This window comes from Mustela putorius, unplaced genomic scaffold, assembly GCF_011764305.1.
Source record: "Mustela putorius furo isolate JIRA1106 unplaced genomic scaffold, ASM1176430v1.1 tig00000585_pilon_pilon_pilon, whole genome shotgun sequence".
Classification (NCBI taxonomy): Eukaryota; Metazoa; Chordata; class Mammalia; order Carnivora; family Mustelidae; genus Mustela; species Mustela putorius.
The window spans coordinates 10,645,149-10,663,938 of NW_025421424.1; the positions used below are offsets into that span (position 1 = coordinate 10,645,149).

At 43.9% G+C, this 18,790-nt stretch overlaps 1 protein-coding gene across 1 annotated transcript; it reads left to right on the plus strand.

Moving 5' to 3' along the window:
• The first annotated feature begins 6,166 nt into the window (after positions 1–6,166).
• On the plus strand, positions 6,167–10,894 carry LAMTOR5 (late endosomal/lysosomal adaptor, MAPK and MTOR activator 5). The gene is made up of 4 exons (XM_004769884.3): positions 6,167–6,309; positions 7,148–7,209; positions 9,803–9,920; positions 10,563–10,894. The coding sequence occupies exons 1-4, from the start codon at positions 6,275–6,277 to the stop codon at positions 10,621–10,623; spliced, it is 276 nt and encodes a 91-aa protein (XP_004769941.2). The 5' UTR covers positions 6,167–6,274; the 3' UTR covers positions 10,624–10,894.
• The last annotated feature ends 7,896 nt before the right edge of the window (positions 10,895–18,790 follow it).

Genomic DNA, 18,790 nt, shown 5'->3' on the forward strand with positions numbered 1-18,790 from the left:
AGAAAGCTTCTCCCTCTGCTGGGCCAGCAGGCAGGACGAGGTGGGTCATCTCTTCACAACAGTCTCTTCTCTGAAGTAAGGGCCAGCATCATCTCACCAGGTTCACAGATGACAAAGTAAAGACACAAAGACACTGTACGAGAAGGGATTCGTCCACAATGGTGGGGTTTTTCACAAGATTACTGACCATGTGATGTCATGTTCACCCACAAGCAAGTTCTCTGAAACCCACCTGGGGTGAAGGGGATGCACATCAGGTAGACAGTGATATGTAGCAGAAGAAGCTAGATGCCGGCGTTGGACTAAAAGCCTCGGAGCACAGGTCTGCACTGCAAATACATTTTAATACAGGTAATTTCTTTTCCTTTCATTTTCAAGTTCTTATTTCATTTACACAATTCCAAGGCCGATAAATCTTGACATTAAGCCTGATTTGATGTGTGGTACAGATGGTCGGATTAAGGATACAATATTTCATCAGTTCCTCTACATTTTCTTTTCTCTGATGGATGATTTTTTTTATACTGCGTTGCTCTTTTTTTTATTCATAAAGGCTTCATTCCCATTTGTCATGGCTGCATTAACTGGGCATCTAATGAAGGCTTGGATATGGAAGTCTGCATCTCATTTATCCTCAACAGCAAAATTAATAAAGCATTGGGAAGATAGCATCCTAAGCTGGAACTTCTCTAGGCCACCCTGAGTTATCTAAAATATATTTTGCTTGTGTCTTCCAGGATTGGGACTCAGCTGGACACTTTGGGAGACAGTGCCCAATTTCAACTTCTGTCCACGGACAGTCCATACCCTCCCCTCCCCGCCCACCCCACCCAACTTGTTGTTTGGAGAGGCTTGGGTCAAAAAGGCCAGGAGCCTGTTCTTGTGCTCATTCTCTCTACACACACTTATTGAGCTCTTCGATAGGCCAAGCTCAGGGATATAAAACAGACTCAAGAAGGTCACAGACAAATGGGTCATGCCACCACTGTTGGCCAGTGTCCAATATAAGGAATATAGTCAAGTACTAAGGTTGGGAGCAAGCTGGAAAGATTATCTGCTCTATCCTTTTGCCTCTGGTGAGGTGATCTTCTCAACCAGTTTTTCTATTAAGTCCTGCCAAATATCTGATATCACAGACATTGACTTTGACTTACAGACGGGTACGGTGGTTTCCCAGGGCTGCTGTCTCAAAGTACCACCAATGGACTGGCCTAAACAACAGAATGTTATTGTCTCACAGTGCTAGTGGCCAGCTGTCCAAAGTCAAAGCGTCAGTGGGGTTGGTTCCTTTGGATGGCTGTGAGGAAGGGATCTGTTCCGGGCTGCTCTCTTTGGCTTACAGATGGTGGTCTTCCCTGTATTGCCCTGAATCCCTGTCTCCTCTGGGAATGTCTTTTTGTCCAAATCCCCTCTTTCTAAGGACACCTGTCATATGGGATTTGGGCCCCCTGTAATGACCTGATTCGAAGGATTATTTCCAATAAGGTCACATTCAGAGTGAGGACTTTAATACATGAATTTTAGGGAGACACAATTCAACCTGTAACAATGAATGTCTCTGAAGTTGGTTCAAGGAAAGGTCTAAAACAGCCTCCAGTGAAACAATATAGTTAGAGCCCTGGTGGAAGGTTCAAGTTCTAAATTAGCCACTTGTCCTCTCTGAGCCTCAGATTTCTTCTCCAGAGAGCAGGAGATCTGGATGGGCCTCTAAAGCCCTCTCACCTCTCCAGGATTGTGCTGCTGAGAAAGTGAGAGAAGTTGAGGCCACGTAGTAGGGAAATCCACGGTAAGGTTCTACTACCTACAACTAGGGAGATCCTGACCAAGCACTGACCTTCTGAGCCTCAGGGGGTTTTTAACTGTAAAATGGAGACAGTGATGGAAGCTACTTCATGGACTATACGATGGAATATAGCTCAGCAAGGAAAAGAAAGAAATCTTGCCATTTGCAAGGGTGTGGATGGACCCAGAGAAGATTATGCTAAACAAGATAAGTCAGATAAAGACAAATACCATATGATTTCTTTCATATGTGGAATTTAAGAAACATAACAATCAAAGGGGGAAAAAATGAGAGAGGGAGAGAAACCAAGAAACAGACTTAACTTAGAGAACAAACTGATGGTTCCCAGAGGGGAGGTGGGTGAGTGAAACAGGTGATGGGGACTGAGGAAGACACTATCTGAGATGAGCACGGGGTGCCGTACGGAAGTGTGGAATCACTGTATTGTACCCCTGAAACTGACATTACACTGTATGTGAACTATACTAGAATTTAAAAAAAAAAAAAAAACTTTTAAAAATACAGAACATAAATATTCTTCAAAAAAAAAACTAAACCAAAACCAAAAACCAAAAAAGGCTATGAGGACTAATAAGGCCTGCAAATTGCCTAGAACATGGTTGTCACTCACGTATATGAACTTTAAATGGTATTACCGCTCTTCGTACAGGCAGTCAGTTAGGCTTCAGATCTGGGACTCCGCTCTCTGCTCTCCGGTGGCGTCCACTGTCGGAAGGCAGGGACCCAGTGTCTTACCCAGTGGCTCCCATGGAGTGAGACACTTTGCCAGCGACACTCTGGCAACCCAAAGGGACATGCTTTTCCCCAGCTCCACCTTACCTAAATCCTGTCCCATTCTATTTAGTTCATTCACACTCGTGTCATTAGGATTAGCACTAGAATTTCAGGTTATTTTTTCTCTCACTGTGTTTTATAATTTTTATATTATACAGAAGTGTGATAAACCATATTCGATTATGGCATTTAACAGGGCTCTGTAGAGCGGCTGTGTAAATCCAGCCCTGCGACCTCCCTTCCCCGGGAACTAGGCTGCTGGAGGTATGTCTCAGCGTTTGGCTCTGACCTTCATTGAACTGTTTCCGACTTTCTCATGGGTGTCCTCACCTAGACTGGAAACGGTGTGAGGAAACAAACAGGGCTTCTTTCTCAGATTTAGGAGAGCTGATTTACTGACTCCCACAATGCACCAGCCCCTCTGATGTAAAGCATCTCATATAATCATCCCCGTAATCTTATGGGGTAGGTAAGGGTACTGTCAGACCACAGAGGAGCCCCTGAAGCTCAGAGGTCACACGGGTAGGTGGTGGTCAAGGCAGGATTCAATTCTCTCTCTGTGTGACTCCTAATGCCATCCTAACCATCAAACTGTGCGTGCTCAGTGGATCCCTTTCCTCCAGCCTGAGTGGGGTTTTCCATGGAGGTGGTGCCCCCTAGTGGCAGATTCGGAGCCATTTCCCCAGCCAGGTTTCAGGCTCCTTCTAGGACAGGCCTGGGACATTGAACACTTCACGAGTGACCAACAGGGCTGGCCCTGGGTACCAGACCCTGTGCACACAAGGGATAACCAGACTGTGTACCTGAGCTGTGCTTCTTCAATGCCCCCACCAGGAAGACTCTGCTCCTGAGAGGTCAAGGAAGAGGGACTTGGGTCTTTGGGGCCTACAGCAACGAGAGGACCTAGGTCTGGTTCCCCCAACTGTGCTTCTCACCTCCAACTTCCCAGTTAGGACATGCTGGCATGGCCATTCTCTGCTGGACCCTCCTGGGACTTCCATTTTCCAAGAGCTTGTTTATGGAGTAGAGGAGAAAGAAGAGGATAAATATGGCAGAAGTTCAGGACTTAAAGGTTTTTCTTTTTTTTCTTTTCTTTTTTTTAGTAATCTCTACACTCAACAAGGGGCTCAAACTCACAATCCAAAGATCAAGAGTCACACACTTCTCCAAATGAGTCACCCAAGTGCCCCATGACTTAAAGGTACTTAACACGACAGAGTTCCTTTCCCAAAGACCCATCAAAATTCTTTGATAAATATTGAATCCTTACTGTACTCCGCAATGCTCAGCATCCAGAAATGGAGGAGATACTTTTCCTGTATTTGAAAAGCAAACATATAAAGAATTACAATGCAACAAGGCAAGTACTTGACTATGGGACTTGGTCTGTCACCCCAGGAATGGATACCAGCACTCAAAACTGAGAAAAAGAATCGTCAAATATCCCCACCAACTGGTGAAAGTAGAAAACAGTGTGGGGTCAGGCACACCTCCAACCCTCTCACCAACCCCCTGCATCTCTCCAGCCTATAAGAGCTACCCACTCCTTCTGCCCACCTTGCAGGGGCCAACAGCAACAGGGCAGAGGACGAGGGATAGTGTGGTATAGTCTGCTCTCCCGCCCCGGGTGTGGCAAGGACACGTGCGCCAGCGGCCACCCTCTTCCTGCTTGCTCATTTGCCCTTGAGAGGCCTTTCCTATAGCCTGAGAAGCAATTACCAGCTTTTCTGAGAACACTGTAATCATCAATCTGGCTTTGAGATAATCAGAGATACCTGGGAGCTGCATTAGCCTATATGGTAACCTGTAGCCACACGTGGCTATTGAACACTTGAAACGTGGCCAGTGTGAACTGAAATGTGCTGTGAAAAATATACACTGGATTTTGAAGACACTGTACAGAGGGAGAAAATGTAATATATCTCATTAGTATTTTCAACTTGATTACATGTTGAAATGACAATATTTTGGACATAGTATTTGGATAAATAAAATATACTATTAAAATTAATTTCACCTATTTTACTTTTAGTGTGGCCAGGCCACTACTCTTAGTGTGAGCCACAAATGTGGCTCAAGTCACAGCTCTACGGAAATGGCACTGCCTCGAGGTTACAAACGCATGTGGCCATAGGGGGCGCTCGCGCAGAGCCAAGTCTCTGCGTGCAGAACTTCGGAGGGAAGCCAACTGGTTTCTTAGCCTTTTTAAATGCTATTTCTCTCTCTCTCTTTTTAAAGATTTTATTTAGTTCTTAATGCTATCTTTTAAAGGTAGTTTTAAGCTGCTTCCTCTAAGATTTAAATGGCCCATACTATGTTAACATGAATAGTTTTTCTAGGCAGAAGTCCGAAACTCCTGAATTAAGACATTCAAGACTAGAATTTTAAGGAAGGTGCAAGTTTCACTATCACAGCCAGACACCCATTAACTCCATTCTAATAACTTATCATAAATTATTAACTTTGGACCCAGTACTTCCATTCTAAGAACTTATCATAAATTATTATTTAAAAATAATTATCATGGACAAATATTTACCTACAAAGATATTTACACCGCATTTGTAATACCTGCCCCCCTAAAACCGACAACCAACTAAGTATTAATAAGGGATTAGTTAAATCATTTATGGCACAACTGTATTATGGAATATTTTGTAACTACGACAATGGATGCAAATGAATATTTAATGACCTGAAAAGACATTTATGCTAAATTCTGTGGAAAAGGCCAGCTACAGACCTACATGTCCATTATGTATCAATTTTGCCTAAAAAAGTGAATAAAAACACTGAAAATTCTCCAAAGGATTTTTTAAAAAAAGATTTTATTAATTTATTTGAGAGAAAGCATGAGCAAGATACGGGCAGAGGAAGAGGGACAGAGACAGAGACAAGCCGACTCCCCAGTAAGCGGGGAGCACAGCACGAGGATCAGGCTCCATTCCAGGACCCCAAGATTAAGACCCAAGAAGAAGTCTGACAATCCACTGAGCCACCCAGGCGCCCCTCTCCGCGGGATTTTAAGTCCTCTCTGCACAGACGATGGGTGACTTTCCTTATTTCACAAGTGCTCTTTAAAAGTTATTTTTAAGTAGTCCTACCCAGTCTTCTTTACAAGTGACACCTTCCTTCCCGGACTTTTCCTGCGCCCTCGCCAAAGGAAGAACCAATGTCTTCCCAATACCTAGCTTGGGGTTTTCACCGAGTTGCAGGTGGTCTTCTAGCCCCCACGCGCACGTCACCTCCCCTACACGCCTGTGCAGCCGCGCACCAGCGTCTTGCGTCTCTCTCTGCCCCTGCCGCACCGCCTGGATCTCACCCTGTCTGACCCGCCCGGTTATTGCAGAACGCAAACAAGATCCGGCCTGAAGGTTTCGGAGTCGGTTGAACCGGAATGCAAAGGTCGACATCGCCGAGACACAGTGCCAGGCCGGAAGCGAGACTCTGCTGCCCGGCCACACACCTCTTCCCGTGCGGGAATTACTCGCGCCTGCGCCACCCGGTTGCGGATCCGGGCGGCGGAGGCGGAACCAACTTTCCCAAACACAGCGCGGAGGTCGCTCGGAGAAGTTTGTCCCTTCGGAGGCGCCGTCCCCCACTGCGTCCGGCCCGGGTCACGTGAGCAAGACGCGCCCCGGGCCTGGGGCGGAGCAGGAGGTGTTGAGTTGCGGGATCCCGGACCGGGCTGGCGGCATGGAGGCCACCTTGGAGCAGCACTTGGAGGATACGTGAGTAGCACGGCGGGGGGACTTGAGCGGGACACGGGGCGCGCGCTGAGATTGCCGGCCGGGCGTGTCGGGGACGCCGCGCGACCCTCGGGCCTGGGGGTAGGGGAGAGGGTGACGCGGCGAGCCCTGTCCCGCGGCCGCGGGGTGGAGAGGGTGACCCGGAATTAAAATACCGCAGTCCCGCCGGGGCTCCGCACCCTCCCGCCGGGAGCTAGTCTCCGCAGCTCAAAGCCAAAACCGCCCGTCGTGTTGCAGTTGTCTGTATGGCTGGATCATTCCTCAGTAGTTTTAGGAAATGGGTTCATTTGGGGGAAGGTTGTGCCAGGTGTGCAAAGCGAACCCTGCAACGTGAACATAAACACAAATCTTTCCTCGAGTGTGTAACCAGTTACTTGGTGCTTGAGGAAAGACCTCTCAATTTTTCGAACAAGTAATATCCACGTAAGGTGTAAAATTGAAAGTACAAGAAGGCGCACCGCGAAACAGCTCCCTCCCACCAGCGCCCCTCAGTTTCTCCCACTTCCCCTCCTGGAGGCAACCAGTGTTTTTTCGTCATTTTGAACAACGGCGACAAAATACTGATAAATTGTCGTGTTTGCGGCTCTCGGAAGCTCAGCAGTACCTGACATAATCTTTTCTCCCATCACCCGTACATTGGTTTAACTACCATATTTAAATTAGTTCATTGTAGTTTAATTTTTCTCAGCGTAATAAATAAGCAGTGGTTTAAAGCGCAACAGTGCCTGGTACATAGAAAAACCTGTACGTGTGTGTTACAATTATTTAAATTCATTTCCTGACATCATCTGCTTCATTCCTCTGGTGCTCCTGGAATTAGAATGAAGAATCCATCCATTGTTGGAGTCCTGTGCACAGATTCACAAGGACTTAATCTGGGCTGTAAGTATGTCACCATCTACTCCGGTGGACTGCATATCATTTGATATTGACTAGGAGCCTAGAGCCTAGTGCGCTGATCTCTAGTTTTTATACCTCCTGTTATCCTGCCGCTTTCTGGGTTCGTTGGTGAGAGTAGAGTTTATCTCCAAATGGGATTAGAAAATTGAAACTTTTCAGTTGGTATTTATGAAGGTAGAAGTGGTCCTTGCAGTTCTTGCACTAGAAATTGTTTCTACTGAAATAGTATTTGAATTATTTTAAATTGGGTCTAGCAAGGACCTCGGATAATGACATCAGGTACCATTGGTTGAGAATGGGTGCAGACTGCTAGGGTTTTGTGTGCTTTATCTCTGATTTTCACAATAACCCAGGAAGATGGACAGTGCTGTTTTGTAGTCCGAATACACCTGAGTAAGAGAGTAGGCAGTAAAAATGAGAGCTTCAGAGTTGAACGCATGGGGTCAGCCCCCTGCTCTTCCATTGCTAATAGTGTGACCTTGGACCAAAAATTCTGAGCCTCAGTTTCTCTGCTGGGTTGTTTTTGTTGGTTGGCTAATTGGTTGGTTGTATAGATTTCTTTTCAAAGGTAACAACTCTTCGTTTAAATACAAGTCTAAACAGAATTACTCTTTCAAAGTCAGTAATAATGTCACTTCCAGACACTCACCAGTATCGCCCTTGTCTTCTCTAATTGGAGAAAGGGGTCTGATATTTTATTCATGTACATACTTTTTATCTGCAGTGTAATATACAATTTCTTGGGGGCACAATAACTTCTCCACATCTGTCTCAAGAATGTGAAACCCAAAGTCCTCCTCCATGGCCACGACAATCTCCACTTGGTCTACATGGTCTAAATCGTTTGTTCTTTTCATCAAATGGGAATTTACCTAGAGCTTTTCTAGGTTGATTTTTTCATTGAGTTTAAAGACTTTGGTTTGTTTGTTTTTATAAAGAACATGGTCTTTGATTCCCTCTCACATCAGAGGAGGCACATCAGGATATTGGCAGCTGGTCTGCAGAACTGCCTGGACCCTACATGCGCATCGAGGCCGCCTGCACAGGTGCAGCCCTCATCTGGGCCTCCATGGGGCACAGGATGGTGCTGAGCAGGCAGGCCTTGGCCAGTGAGGGGGCATTGGGCAGCAAAGGTCTAGGGCAGTTGGCTGAGATGGGTGGAAAGGACATGAGCTGCCAAGGCTTTGCCAACCCAGGATCTCTGTACTGGGTTGTGGTTTAAGAATGGCAGTAATTATAGAATTGCATTTATTGAGCACCTGCTATGTGCCAGGCACCATTCTAAGTGCTTTCCCCAAACTAAGTCATTTAATCCTTGTAGCAGCCCTGTGAGGCAGATGAAGAAATTGAGGTTGAGTAACTTGCCCCAGGTCACAGAGCTAGGGTTGAGCTAGGATTTCAGTCTCGCTCAAAAACCTCTTAGTCACGGTGTTGTAAGATTATATAATATGTGTGAAACACTCAACACAGAACCCAGACGTGATGCTCAATAAATGGTAAGAGTTACAGATGAGGAGATAAATCCTGAAAGGTAAGTAACTAAAGTGTTCAGCTAATTCATGTCCCAACTCGTAAACCAAGGACTCCTCCCTCCTTACTCAATTAAATTCCTTACTTTACTGCAGGAATTTTTAAAGCTCTGAATTTCTGCTGGGAGGGTAACTGAAAGAGGATCTGTGTCACTCAGATTTTACACAAATCTAGTTGGGAGAAAAAAAGGCAGATTTACTTGAGGTGCTGGTTGATGGAAAGCCTGAAATTCAGGTGTGGAAATCTAAAATGAAATTAGTTCCTCCAAGACCTTCAGGACCCAAAAGACTGCACCGTCTGTCCAGTTAGCGTTTTCTGTAACCATAGAAAATCCGCCAGCTCTGCCACACTGGTATGTCTGTTATCCACTATAGTTCCAGGCAGGCGAGCTTGTGCTGCCTTTGTATGTGGAAGTGTAAACTTAGTAATTACCTTTTGTATCGGACACCCGATTATCTACAGGTGAAAACAAATTTTAACAAAAAGCCAGTTAAGTTTGTATTTGAAAACAGCCAGCTTATTCAGGTCGAAATAACTGCGCACAGAATATTCACGTGTACTGTCAACCAAGGTGATCTTGCAACTGAACTCCTGAGTAAAGACTTTTGTATCCTTTGAGGTTGAGCTCGCTAAAAGAAAATCAGATTCCCCATGAAGAAATTATTCGTTTCAACGAGTATCTTGCCCTTACTGTTTTTTGTCAACTTCACCTTTGAATGTCTTGTTGGTTTCACGAAGCTTCCTGTAAAAGGCATTTATGGCTTTCAGACTGACTTGAATTATAGCTTCCTTATAGGTGCGAGAAGGTGTCCAGAGATGGTGATGAGAGTGATTGGAAATCAAGTGTCTCCTGGCACTTTATTGATTTAAGAAGTGTTGTTTAGCTTTCTTGTTGATGTAACCAGCTAAATATCAGGACAAAATCATTTCCTGTCAGTACCTAACCTAAAAGACCATGAACTGAGCCTTCTTTTTGTGAATAAATCAGTGAGAGATTCTACTATAGCTGTGTACTCATTGACATGATTACATCTCTGTCTTCCAGGCCGTGGGACCCTGTCAGATGAGCATGCCGGGGTGATATCTGTTCTAGCCCAGCAAGCAGCTAAGCTGACCTCAGACCCCACTGATATCCCTGTGGTATGTCTAGAATCAGATAATGGGTGAGTACACCTTGACAGATTCTTTCCTTTTTAATCAGAAAAGTCACTGGGAAGGTTGAGTAGGGCCTGCCCTGTGTTATTAGCGATTTGCATTCAAAGAACTTGGAGGGAGGTTCTTCACTCTTTGGACCACAAAATAGACTGATCTCCAAAGCTTAACATGCTTTCAGACCACAGTGACATTTAAATGAAGAGTACGAATTGTCCTGACTGTCAAGAAAAAGGAAGTAATAAATAGCATAGGCAAAGACCAATCAAGGAACAGAAACCACTTCCATAGTAATAGAAATACTAAAGCTGTTCCAGGTGAGCATCCTCAGAGTAATAGTAAGTGATGAAAGCAGAGTATGGAACTACACAGTGTGATCAGTTTTGTAAAAAGAGCAGACAAATGCACAGATGGTATACACGCAGCTAACAAAACACAGTAGTGCCTGTCTCTGAGCTGTAGGATTATAGATTCATTTGTATATTTTATACTTTTCTGTATTTCCCAAATGTTTTCTTATATTCATATATTGCTTTCATACCTTAAAGAAATGATAAATAGTATTTTTTTAGTTGTATCCTAAACCAAACAGTGTCTTTAATCTTCAGCAGACTCCCACTTGTAACATTTTATGGAATATCTTTTCCTTTCAGGAACATCATGATCCAGAAACACGACGGCATCACGGTGGCGGTGCACAAGATGGCCTCCTGATGGCTCATGGCGGTTCTCCAGCAGCCTGTCGTCGGGGCTCGATCCCGCCTGTGTAAATTATCTTAGACAACTACACCAGTCCCAATAGTCAGGCCATTTATTTCGTGTGCATTGGGCACTTTTCTCTTAATTTTAGAGTAAGCTTCTTTTGGACACTCAATGGACTGACTTATCCAAATATTAGTAAGAAAGGATCATGTTTTGAAGCAGCAGGTCCCAGTCACTTTGTACATAGAATTTTCTTACACTCAATAAATCTGGTCAGAGGAAAGCTTGGCTCTTTTCTGGATTGTTTAAATTCTTAGCAAATGTTCATTTTTTTGGATTACCAAATTATAATTTTTTAAAAATCTTTGCTCCAAGTCCATCTCTTCTCTCTCAGAAGCTTCCTGAACTACAGACAGTCTCACACAAGTGTCTATGGATACTGAAAACTAATTAAGCCTATTCCCACCCCATAACAGCTATTATCATTAAGTGCCTATTAGATACCACAAATTCATGTAATTCTCACTGATAACCCTATATGAACTCTTAGCTACCCCATTTTGCCTTTGTCTAACTAAGGCTAAGGGATTTGCTGAGTAACTCGGGGACGCTTGGGCAGCTCAGACAGTTAAGTGTCCGCCTTGGGCTCATACCATGATCCCAGAGTCCTGGGATCAAGTCCCACATCGGGCTTTCTGCTCATTGGGGAGTCTGCTGCTCCCTCTCTCCTCTGCCCCCCACCCTGCTCATTTTCTCCCTCTCTCTTGCACTCTCAAATAAGTAAATAAAATCTTAAAAAAAAAAAAAAAAAAAAAGACTCTCATTTCTGAGCTTATACTTTGAACACTAGACCATTATAAAAATAGGCATGTTTGGCGAGAAAAAACTAACGCCTGAACGTAGAAGACAACATTATCTTTTCTTTATTTATTTATTTATTTATTTGTCAGAGAGAGAGTGAGTGAGAGCGAGCACAGGCAGACAGAGTGGAAGGAAGAGTCAGAGGGAGAAGTAGGCTCCCTGCGGAGCAAGGAGCCCGATGTGGGACCCGATCCCAGGACGCTGGGATCATGACCTGAGCCGAAGGCAGCTGCTTAACCAACTGAGCCACCCAGGCGTCCCTCTTTTCTTTAACCTTTATAGTTCTCAACAGCAGAATGGAGCACAGGTAGGCACAGATGACCTCATTTTGTTGAATTTAAATGCAGTCCTGTTACTCTTTAGCAATTTAGTATTTGACAGTATAAAAAAATCTCCAGAATATTATTTATTCCAAAATATCAAGCACCTCCAAATACAAGATATTATAAGAGGATACAAAGATTTTGCATTAAGACCTGGTTCTAGCCTTTGAGTTCGTACTTTGATAGAAGGGATGTGCACATAGGTTGTCTTCACCAATACTTGACATGTAGTACATGTTTGTTTTATATATTAAAAATTGTTTATATGTTACATTGTATTTGTCTGGCCTGCCTCTGCATAGCTTTTGAGGGTAGGGGCATTGTCTTAGTCAGTGTATTCCAAGTACTTAGTACCAGGACACAGTAGGCACTGAATACTTGCCAAATAGAAGAATATATAACTAATAGGAGAGAGATTTATGGGAAAACCTAGGCCTTCCCAGGCAGAGGGAGTGGCAAGAGCAAACAAGAGTGATAGACTGGGAGGACTATTTATGTAATACTATATGTTTTAGTTTGGTCCTAAGGTAGGAGGTGAAAAAGCTGGGAAGTAGGGAAGGAACTTAAATATCTACTTTTTAAGAATCCTGGGCCTTATTCTGTTAACCGAATGGAGTTCAGAATAAATAAGCTTCTAATCTGAGCTTAAGGCAGGGAGCCTGCTTCCCTCTCTCTCTCTGCCTGCCTCTCTGCCTACTTGTGATTTCTGTCAAATAAATAAATAAAATCTTTAAAAAAAAAAAAAAAGATGAATCTGATGAGGTAGACCAAACTCACTTCTTTTCAAGCAGAAAAACTTATATATTTCCAGTGATAGGAGCCGATCTTTAGATTCGCTACACGCTAGACACATGCTAAACAATTTACATGCAATTAGCTCATTTAATCCTCTTACAAGCTATGGCCCCCATTTCAGAGCAAGAAATAGGCTCAGCAAGATAAAGTCCTTAGCTCAGGATCAAACATGAGAGACAATTAAAAATTGGCAGATGGGATGCCTGGGTGGCTCAGTGGATTAAGTCTCTGCCTTCAGCTCAGGTCATGATCTCAAGGTCCTGGGATCGAGCCCCATATCGGGCTCAGCGGGGAGCCTGCTTCCCCCTCTCATTCGGCCTGCCTCCCTGCCTACTTGTGATCTCTGTCAAATAAATAAATAAATTTTTAAAAATCAGCAGAAAGGGGGGTGCTTGGGTGACTCCGTGGGTTAAAGCCTCTGCCTTCGGCTCAGATCATGATCCCAGGGTCCTGGGATCAAGCCCCGCATTGGGCTCTCTTCTCCGCAAGGAGCCTGCTTCCTCCCCTCTCTCTCTGCCTGCCTCTCTGCCTACTTGTGATCCCTGTCTGTCAAATAAATAAAATCTTAAAAAAAAAAAATCAGCAGAAAGGAAAAGAGAACAGAGGAAGATAACTGCATTGTCTAATCTAGAGATAGGAAGAACTAGGTGCCTTGGAAAGAAGCAGTCAACTCTGAGGGACGGGTCAGAGAACAAAAAGGGCTGGGTTTGATTTTAGATATGCTGAACTTGAATTTCTAACCGCACATGCTGGTGGGAATGCTCAGAAAGAAACATGTATCAGGTGCTCACTTTGTAGCAGACACAGTGCTACACCTCCCATTGCCTGTAGAACCAAACCTGAAACTGTTACATGGTCTCCCACGCGCTGCAAGATTCGGCCCCTGGCCAACCCTTATGCCACATCTCAGACCACCCTCTGCCTGCACATAGCCCCTCTGTCTAGCACAGTGCCTGACACACAGAAGGCAACTTTATTGAATGAAACTAATAAACGAACATAGTTCCTCCTTTATTCTTCATAACAACCTTCAAGGTGGGGCAGAGTGCCCCCATATTTATTGATGAAAAGAGTGCTGCAAAGAGCTCAGGGTTGGAGACCGCTGATTTTTGGGTCTGTACAGAGCTGCAGCTAAAGTGGGATTGTATGTTATCTGATGCCACCAAAGTACGATTGTGTGTGCATATACAGAGATCTCCTACCAGTTCTGTTCTCTCTATATATTGTTAGTCCTCGCCAAAAAACTTGCAAAGTAGTTTTAGCTACATCTCACAGATCTGAAAACAGACTCAGGGTAACCCGTCTGGAGTCCGCAGGCTTAAAAAATCAGCAAAGCTGAGATTCTAACCAAGTCTGCGTTTCCCACCACACTTGAAAACTCCCTGTATGCCCCAGGTTCTCCATGCAGTTCATTGGAGGACCCTGCATCCCTTCCAGCCTCCGTGAGTGACTGCCTGATCCCACACACTTTGAACCTGACCTCCCTCCCGCCCTCAGCATCAGAACTCTCTATCTATATAAAGCCTACACTCAGCTCATCCCACTATCAGGACTACAGAGTGCCCTGCTTTAAAAGAGCAACAAGTGCTCCCCAGACCACCCCCCGCAAAATTAGTCCCACAGATGTTTCCTTGAAAATGCTTGTTAGTATGTAAGTACAACACACTAACAATTAGGAACATTGTTAGTAACCACAAATAACTGTCTGAAAAGCCTTCACCTTCCCTCTTTAGGCTTTTGCCCTGTGCTGAAAGTCGGTCAGCTGGATCCTTGGCACCAGCACCTCGCAAATACGTAAGCTTTTCCACCCCAAACACAAGGCATCTTCCCAAACCACGAAGCTCTGCTCCTGCCAGCACTTTCATCAGAAAGTATTACAGAGTTTGGTTTTAAGAGCCTGAGAAACTCCTTGTTTTTTGTTTTTATAAGAGAGGAAGCATAAATATGTGCAGGTTTTCCAGATAAAACAAGAAAAACACACTCTGGTTCAAAACCTAGAAAGCTGGTGCTGGGGAGATGAAAGGCCATTTCCTGTTGCCTTTTTTATTATATTTTATTTTTTGAAGTGGAGGGTGGGACAGAGGAAGGAAATGGGATAAAAAAGCGAATTATCCCCATCATTTTTGAGGAAACGTAACTGTTTCCAAAATGCAAGAAGAAAGGCTTCATTAAAACTGTAAGTACATATGTTCCACGAGAGGGGTTTGGAATTAAAGTAATTGAGAATTTTAAAAAAGGAATTGAAATGGGGCTTCAACTCCAGATTACTAAGTAAAATTAGTTAATACACAAAAGGTCACACAGATAGGCAGAACCTACTAAAGAATGCCACTGGTAGCAAGGAAACACATCTCCCAGCTCTGGGAGAGTTGTAAAATAAGTATATCCTGAAGAGCCCACAGAGGAACAGCACCAGGATCAAAGTTCTGAGGCCCTACCCCCTGCCTCCAGCATAGTGTTAAACAATAAACTAAGGTATATTAAAATTTATACGGGGAAGCTGGCTGGCTCAGTGGAGCATGCAACCCTTGACCTTGGGGGTGTGAGTTTGAGCCCCCATGTTGGGTGTAGAGATTATTCAAGTAATTACAAAAAATTTAAACATAAATAAAAATAAAAACCACATTCTACTTTCCTTCCTTACTTTTCATACACAATTGTTTTCTTGCACCCTTACTATTTCTAAGTAGTTCTAATTACATATATTAATTAGAATTCTTAACCCTTAGAATCCTTATTTTTTTCTTTTTCTTAACATATAATGAATTGTTTCTTCGGTACAGGTCTGTGAATCATAAGTCATTCACAATTCACAGCACTCACCATAGCATATACCTTCCCCAATGTCCATCACCCACCTACCCTATCTCTCACATCCCCTCCCCTCCAGCAGCCCTCAGTTTGTTTCCTGAGACTGAGAGTCTCTTATGGTTTGTCTCCCTCTCTGGTTTCATCGTTTCATTTTTCTCTCCCTTCCCCTCTGATCTTCTGCCTTGTTTCTCACAGAGTCCTCATATCAGGGAGATCATATGGTAATTGTCTTTCTCTGATTGACTTATTTCACTCAGCATAATACCCTCTAGTTCCATCCACGTCGTAGCAAATGGCAAGATTTCATTTCTTTTGATGGCTGCATAGTATTACATTGTATATATACCACATCTTCTTTACCCATTTATCTGTTGATGGACACCTAGGTTCTTTCCATGGTTTCGCTATTGTGGACATTGCTGCTATAAACATTCAGGTGCACCTTCCCCTTCAGATCACTTCATTTGTATCTTTCGGGTAAATACCCAGCAGTACGGTTCCTGGGTCGTAGGGGAGCTCTATTTTCAACTTTTTGAGGAAATGCCATACTGTTTCCAGAGTGGCTGCACCAGCTTGCACAGAATCCTTACTTTCTTATGAAAACAGGGAAGTAAGCAATAATAGACTGTTATTCTGTATAGTGTAATAGTGGACTAGCGTTCTGGGGATTGGCAGATTTATAAATACATTTCATCATTTCTAGTAGTGTATCTCTCCTCACAGCAAATTTTTCAGTGTGGCACAAAAAATACGTACCAATAGACTCAAACATCCTTAGTTCCTCTGTATAAAAAGCTGAAAGTATGGGGAGCCTAGGTGGCTCAGTGGGATAAAGCCTCTGCCTTCAGCTTGGGTCATGATCACAGGGTCCTGGGATGGAGCCCTGCATCGGGCTCTCTGCTCAGCAGGGGGCCTGCTTTCCCCTATCACTCTGTCTGCCTCTCTGCCTACTTGTGATCTCTGTCAAGTAAATAAATAAAATCTTAAAAAAAAAAAAAAAAGCCGAAAGTAATTAAACTTGTGTTCAATAACTGATATTCTAGTATCTTACCTTATTTGGAAACGATGTAGATATTCTATGAATAGCCATCATTTAACTTAACTTAGAATAACTTTCTCCTAGTTTCCAAGCAGCATCCCCAACCCTAGCAGCAGTTTTTCTGTCCCTTCAGATAAGAATTACCTCCCTGAAGTCCCCATTTCAAAGAAATGGCTCTGGATACCTAGAGAACAAAAGTAGAACATTTACATCTCAAAGGCACAGGGAGAAGATATAAATTCTGTCAAAAAGGACTTTTATTCCCTAAATCTAGATGTTTTATAACAGCTTTTTGAGATGAGCAGGAGAGGTTTGGTGATGGTGTAATGGATTTGAACTGTTTGTAGAGCCACATTTCTGGTCTTGAAAAACGAGATTTGTCAGGACAGTACAGTTGTTTTTAATTTCTCAAAGAACTGGGTTGCAACCTGAATGAGCAAGAGGGTGACTGACCCTCCTATCCACCTACATGATCTTCAATTTGCTGCTTCGTTTATTATTAGGATTTTTTAAAAAGATATTATTTATTTATTTGACAGAGAGAGAGAGAGCACGCACAAGCAGAAGGAGCAGCAGAGGGAGAGGGAGATGCAGGGGACACAGGAGATGCTCAGCGGGGAGCCCTGTGCAATACGTGGGCTCAGTCCCAGAACCCCGGGATCATGACCAAGCCAAAGGGAGACACTTAATTGACTGAGCCACCCAAGCACCCCCATTAGGGGGATTTCAACTAAAATGGAAATTAAAAGATTCTTACGCTTTAGATTTAGAGCTGTGTGCCTTTATGATTTAGTAAATCCTTTCATAGTGGCTTGGGAATGGTTTTCTTTCCCTTTTGGTTATTACATAGTTTCATTTTAGGGAAAAAGCTTTTTTTTTTTTTTTTTTTTTAAGTTCCTATCAGGCTCTGAATATTAGCTTCCAATCTGGCCAACTTCTGACCGCAGAGCTCACTAAAAATCCTTTCGAGTATCTTATTAATACTTTTTAGCTGGGCAAACAGTAAATATTTTTCTTTTTCTTTTAAGACAGAGGTATCACTGTCAGATGACTCAAAACCCAAACTAACAAACCCTTTATGACTTAACCATGGACAGAAGAGGTGCTCCCAAGGAGGGGACAAGAGATGTTATCTCCCGACACCCTGAGTTACTCCCAAAGAGAACCCAAAGGAAGACTAAGGACAAACCCCGACAGCTGGGCATGGCTGGCAGGAGACGAGCCACATATGGGGTGCAACCCATATTTCTAGCAGCCATAGTTTTAGGCTCTCCAACCTGCACTTGCAAGAACTAATAACCTGTGCATCCCAACAACAGGCAGAAAAGCCAAGCCGAGTTCTCAGGACACAGAATGAGACAAAGGGAAAAGCATTATCTGTCTCCATACCTAGCAGGTACCCAAACAGAAAATCACGAGCCACAATTCAAAGATCTAATTCTCACAAATGTTTTCCTCCTGTCAACCTGAATTCAGACAGGAAAGGACAGCATGAAGCTCACCATCCTCTCTCAAACGGGCACCACAGACAGAGATCTAGGAAAGCTAACTCTGGTAGGAATTCTCACCCTTTGCTGGCTTCTGCGTTTTCCCAGGATCCTGTCTGTAGGCTCTGGAGTGAGTGGGGTGTCCCAGGAGGTCTCCTGCTGGTCATCAGAAATTGCAGTGGAGGGGGCGCCTGGGTGGCTCAGTGGATTAAGCCGCTGCCTTCGGCTTGGGTCATGATCTCATGATCTCAGGGTCCTGGGATCGAGTCCCGCATCGGGCTCTCTGCTCAGCAGGGGGCCTGCTTCCCTTCCCCTCTCTCTGCCTACTTGTGATCTCTCTCTGTCAAAAAAATAAATAAAATCTTAAAAAAAAAAAATTGCAGTGGAGGAAAAATTATTTTCCCCCACCTTTTATAGTGAGTGTTTGGCTAAGACCCTTTTTTCTCAAGAGAACCGCATAAATGCAATTTATGTAATTTACATTCACCTAAATTACAAATTCTCCACTGTGGCCACTGGCATTCACAATTACCTTTGGTAAGGCTAAAATGCTTGTTCAGCTTGAACACATTTTTTTATTCAGCTGAGGCCTCACACTGGACCCAGCCCAGTTTAAACTGGACCTAATCCTTCCCCAGGCCCAGGCCGGTGTTTAAGTTGAACGCAGTCGGTTTCTGGACCCAGTCCCTAAAAAGAAATGCTTCAATGAAGTCTGACAGTTTTGAATACCAAAGCAGTGGAGCTAGGACCCAAAGGGACTTGTCTATGACTTGCAGAGGAAGCGAGAAAGCCTTAAGCTCCATGCGCTAGGCAGGTGCCCGTGCCCCTTGCTCGTGGAGTCAGGGCAGTGGCTGGGGGGCGGT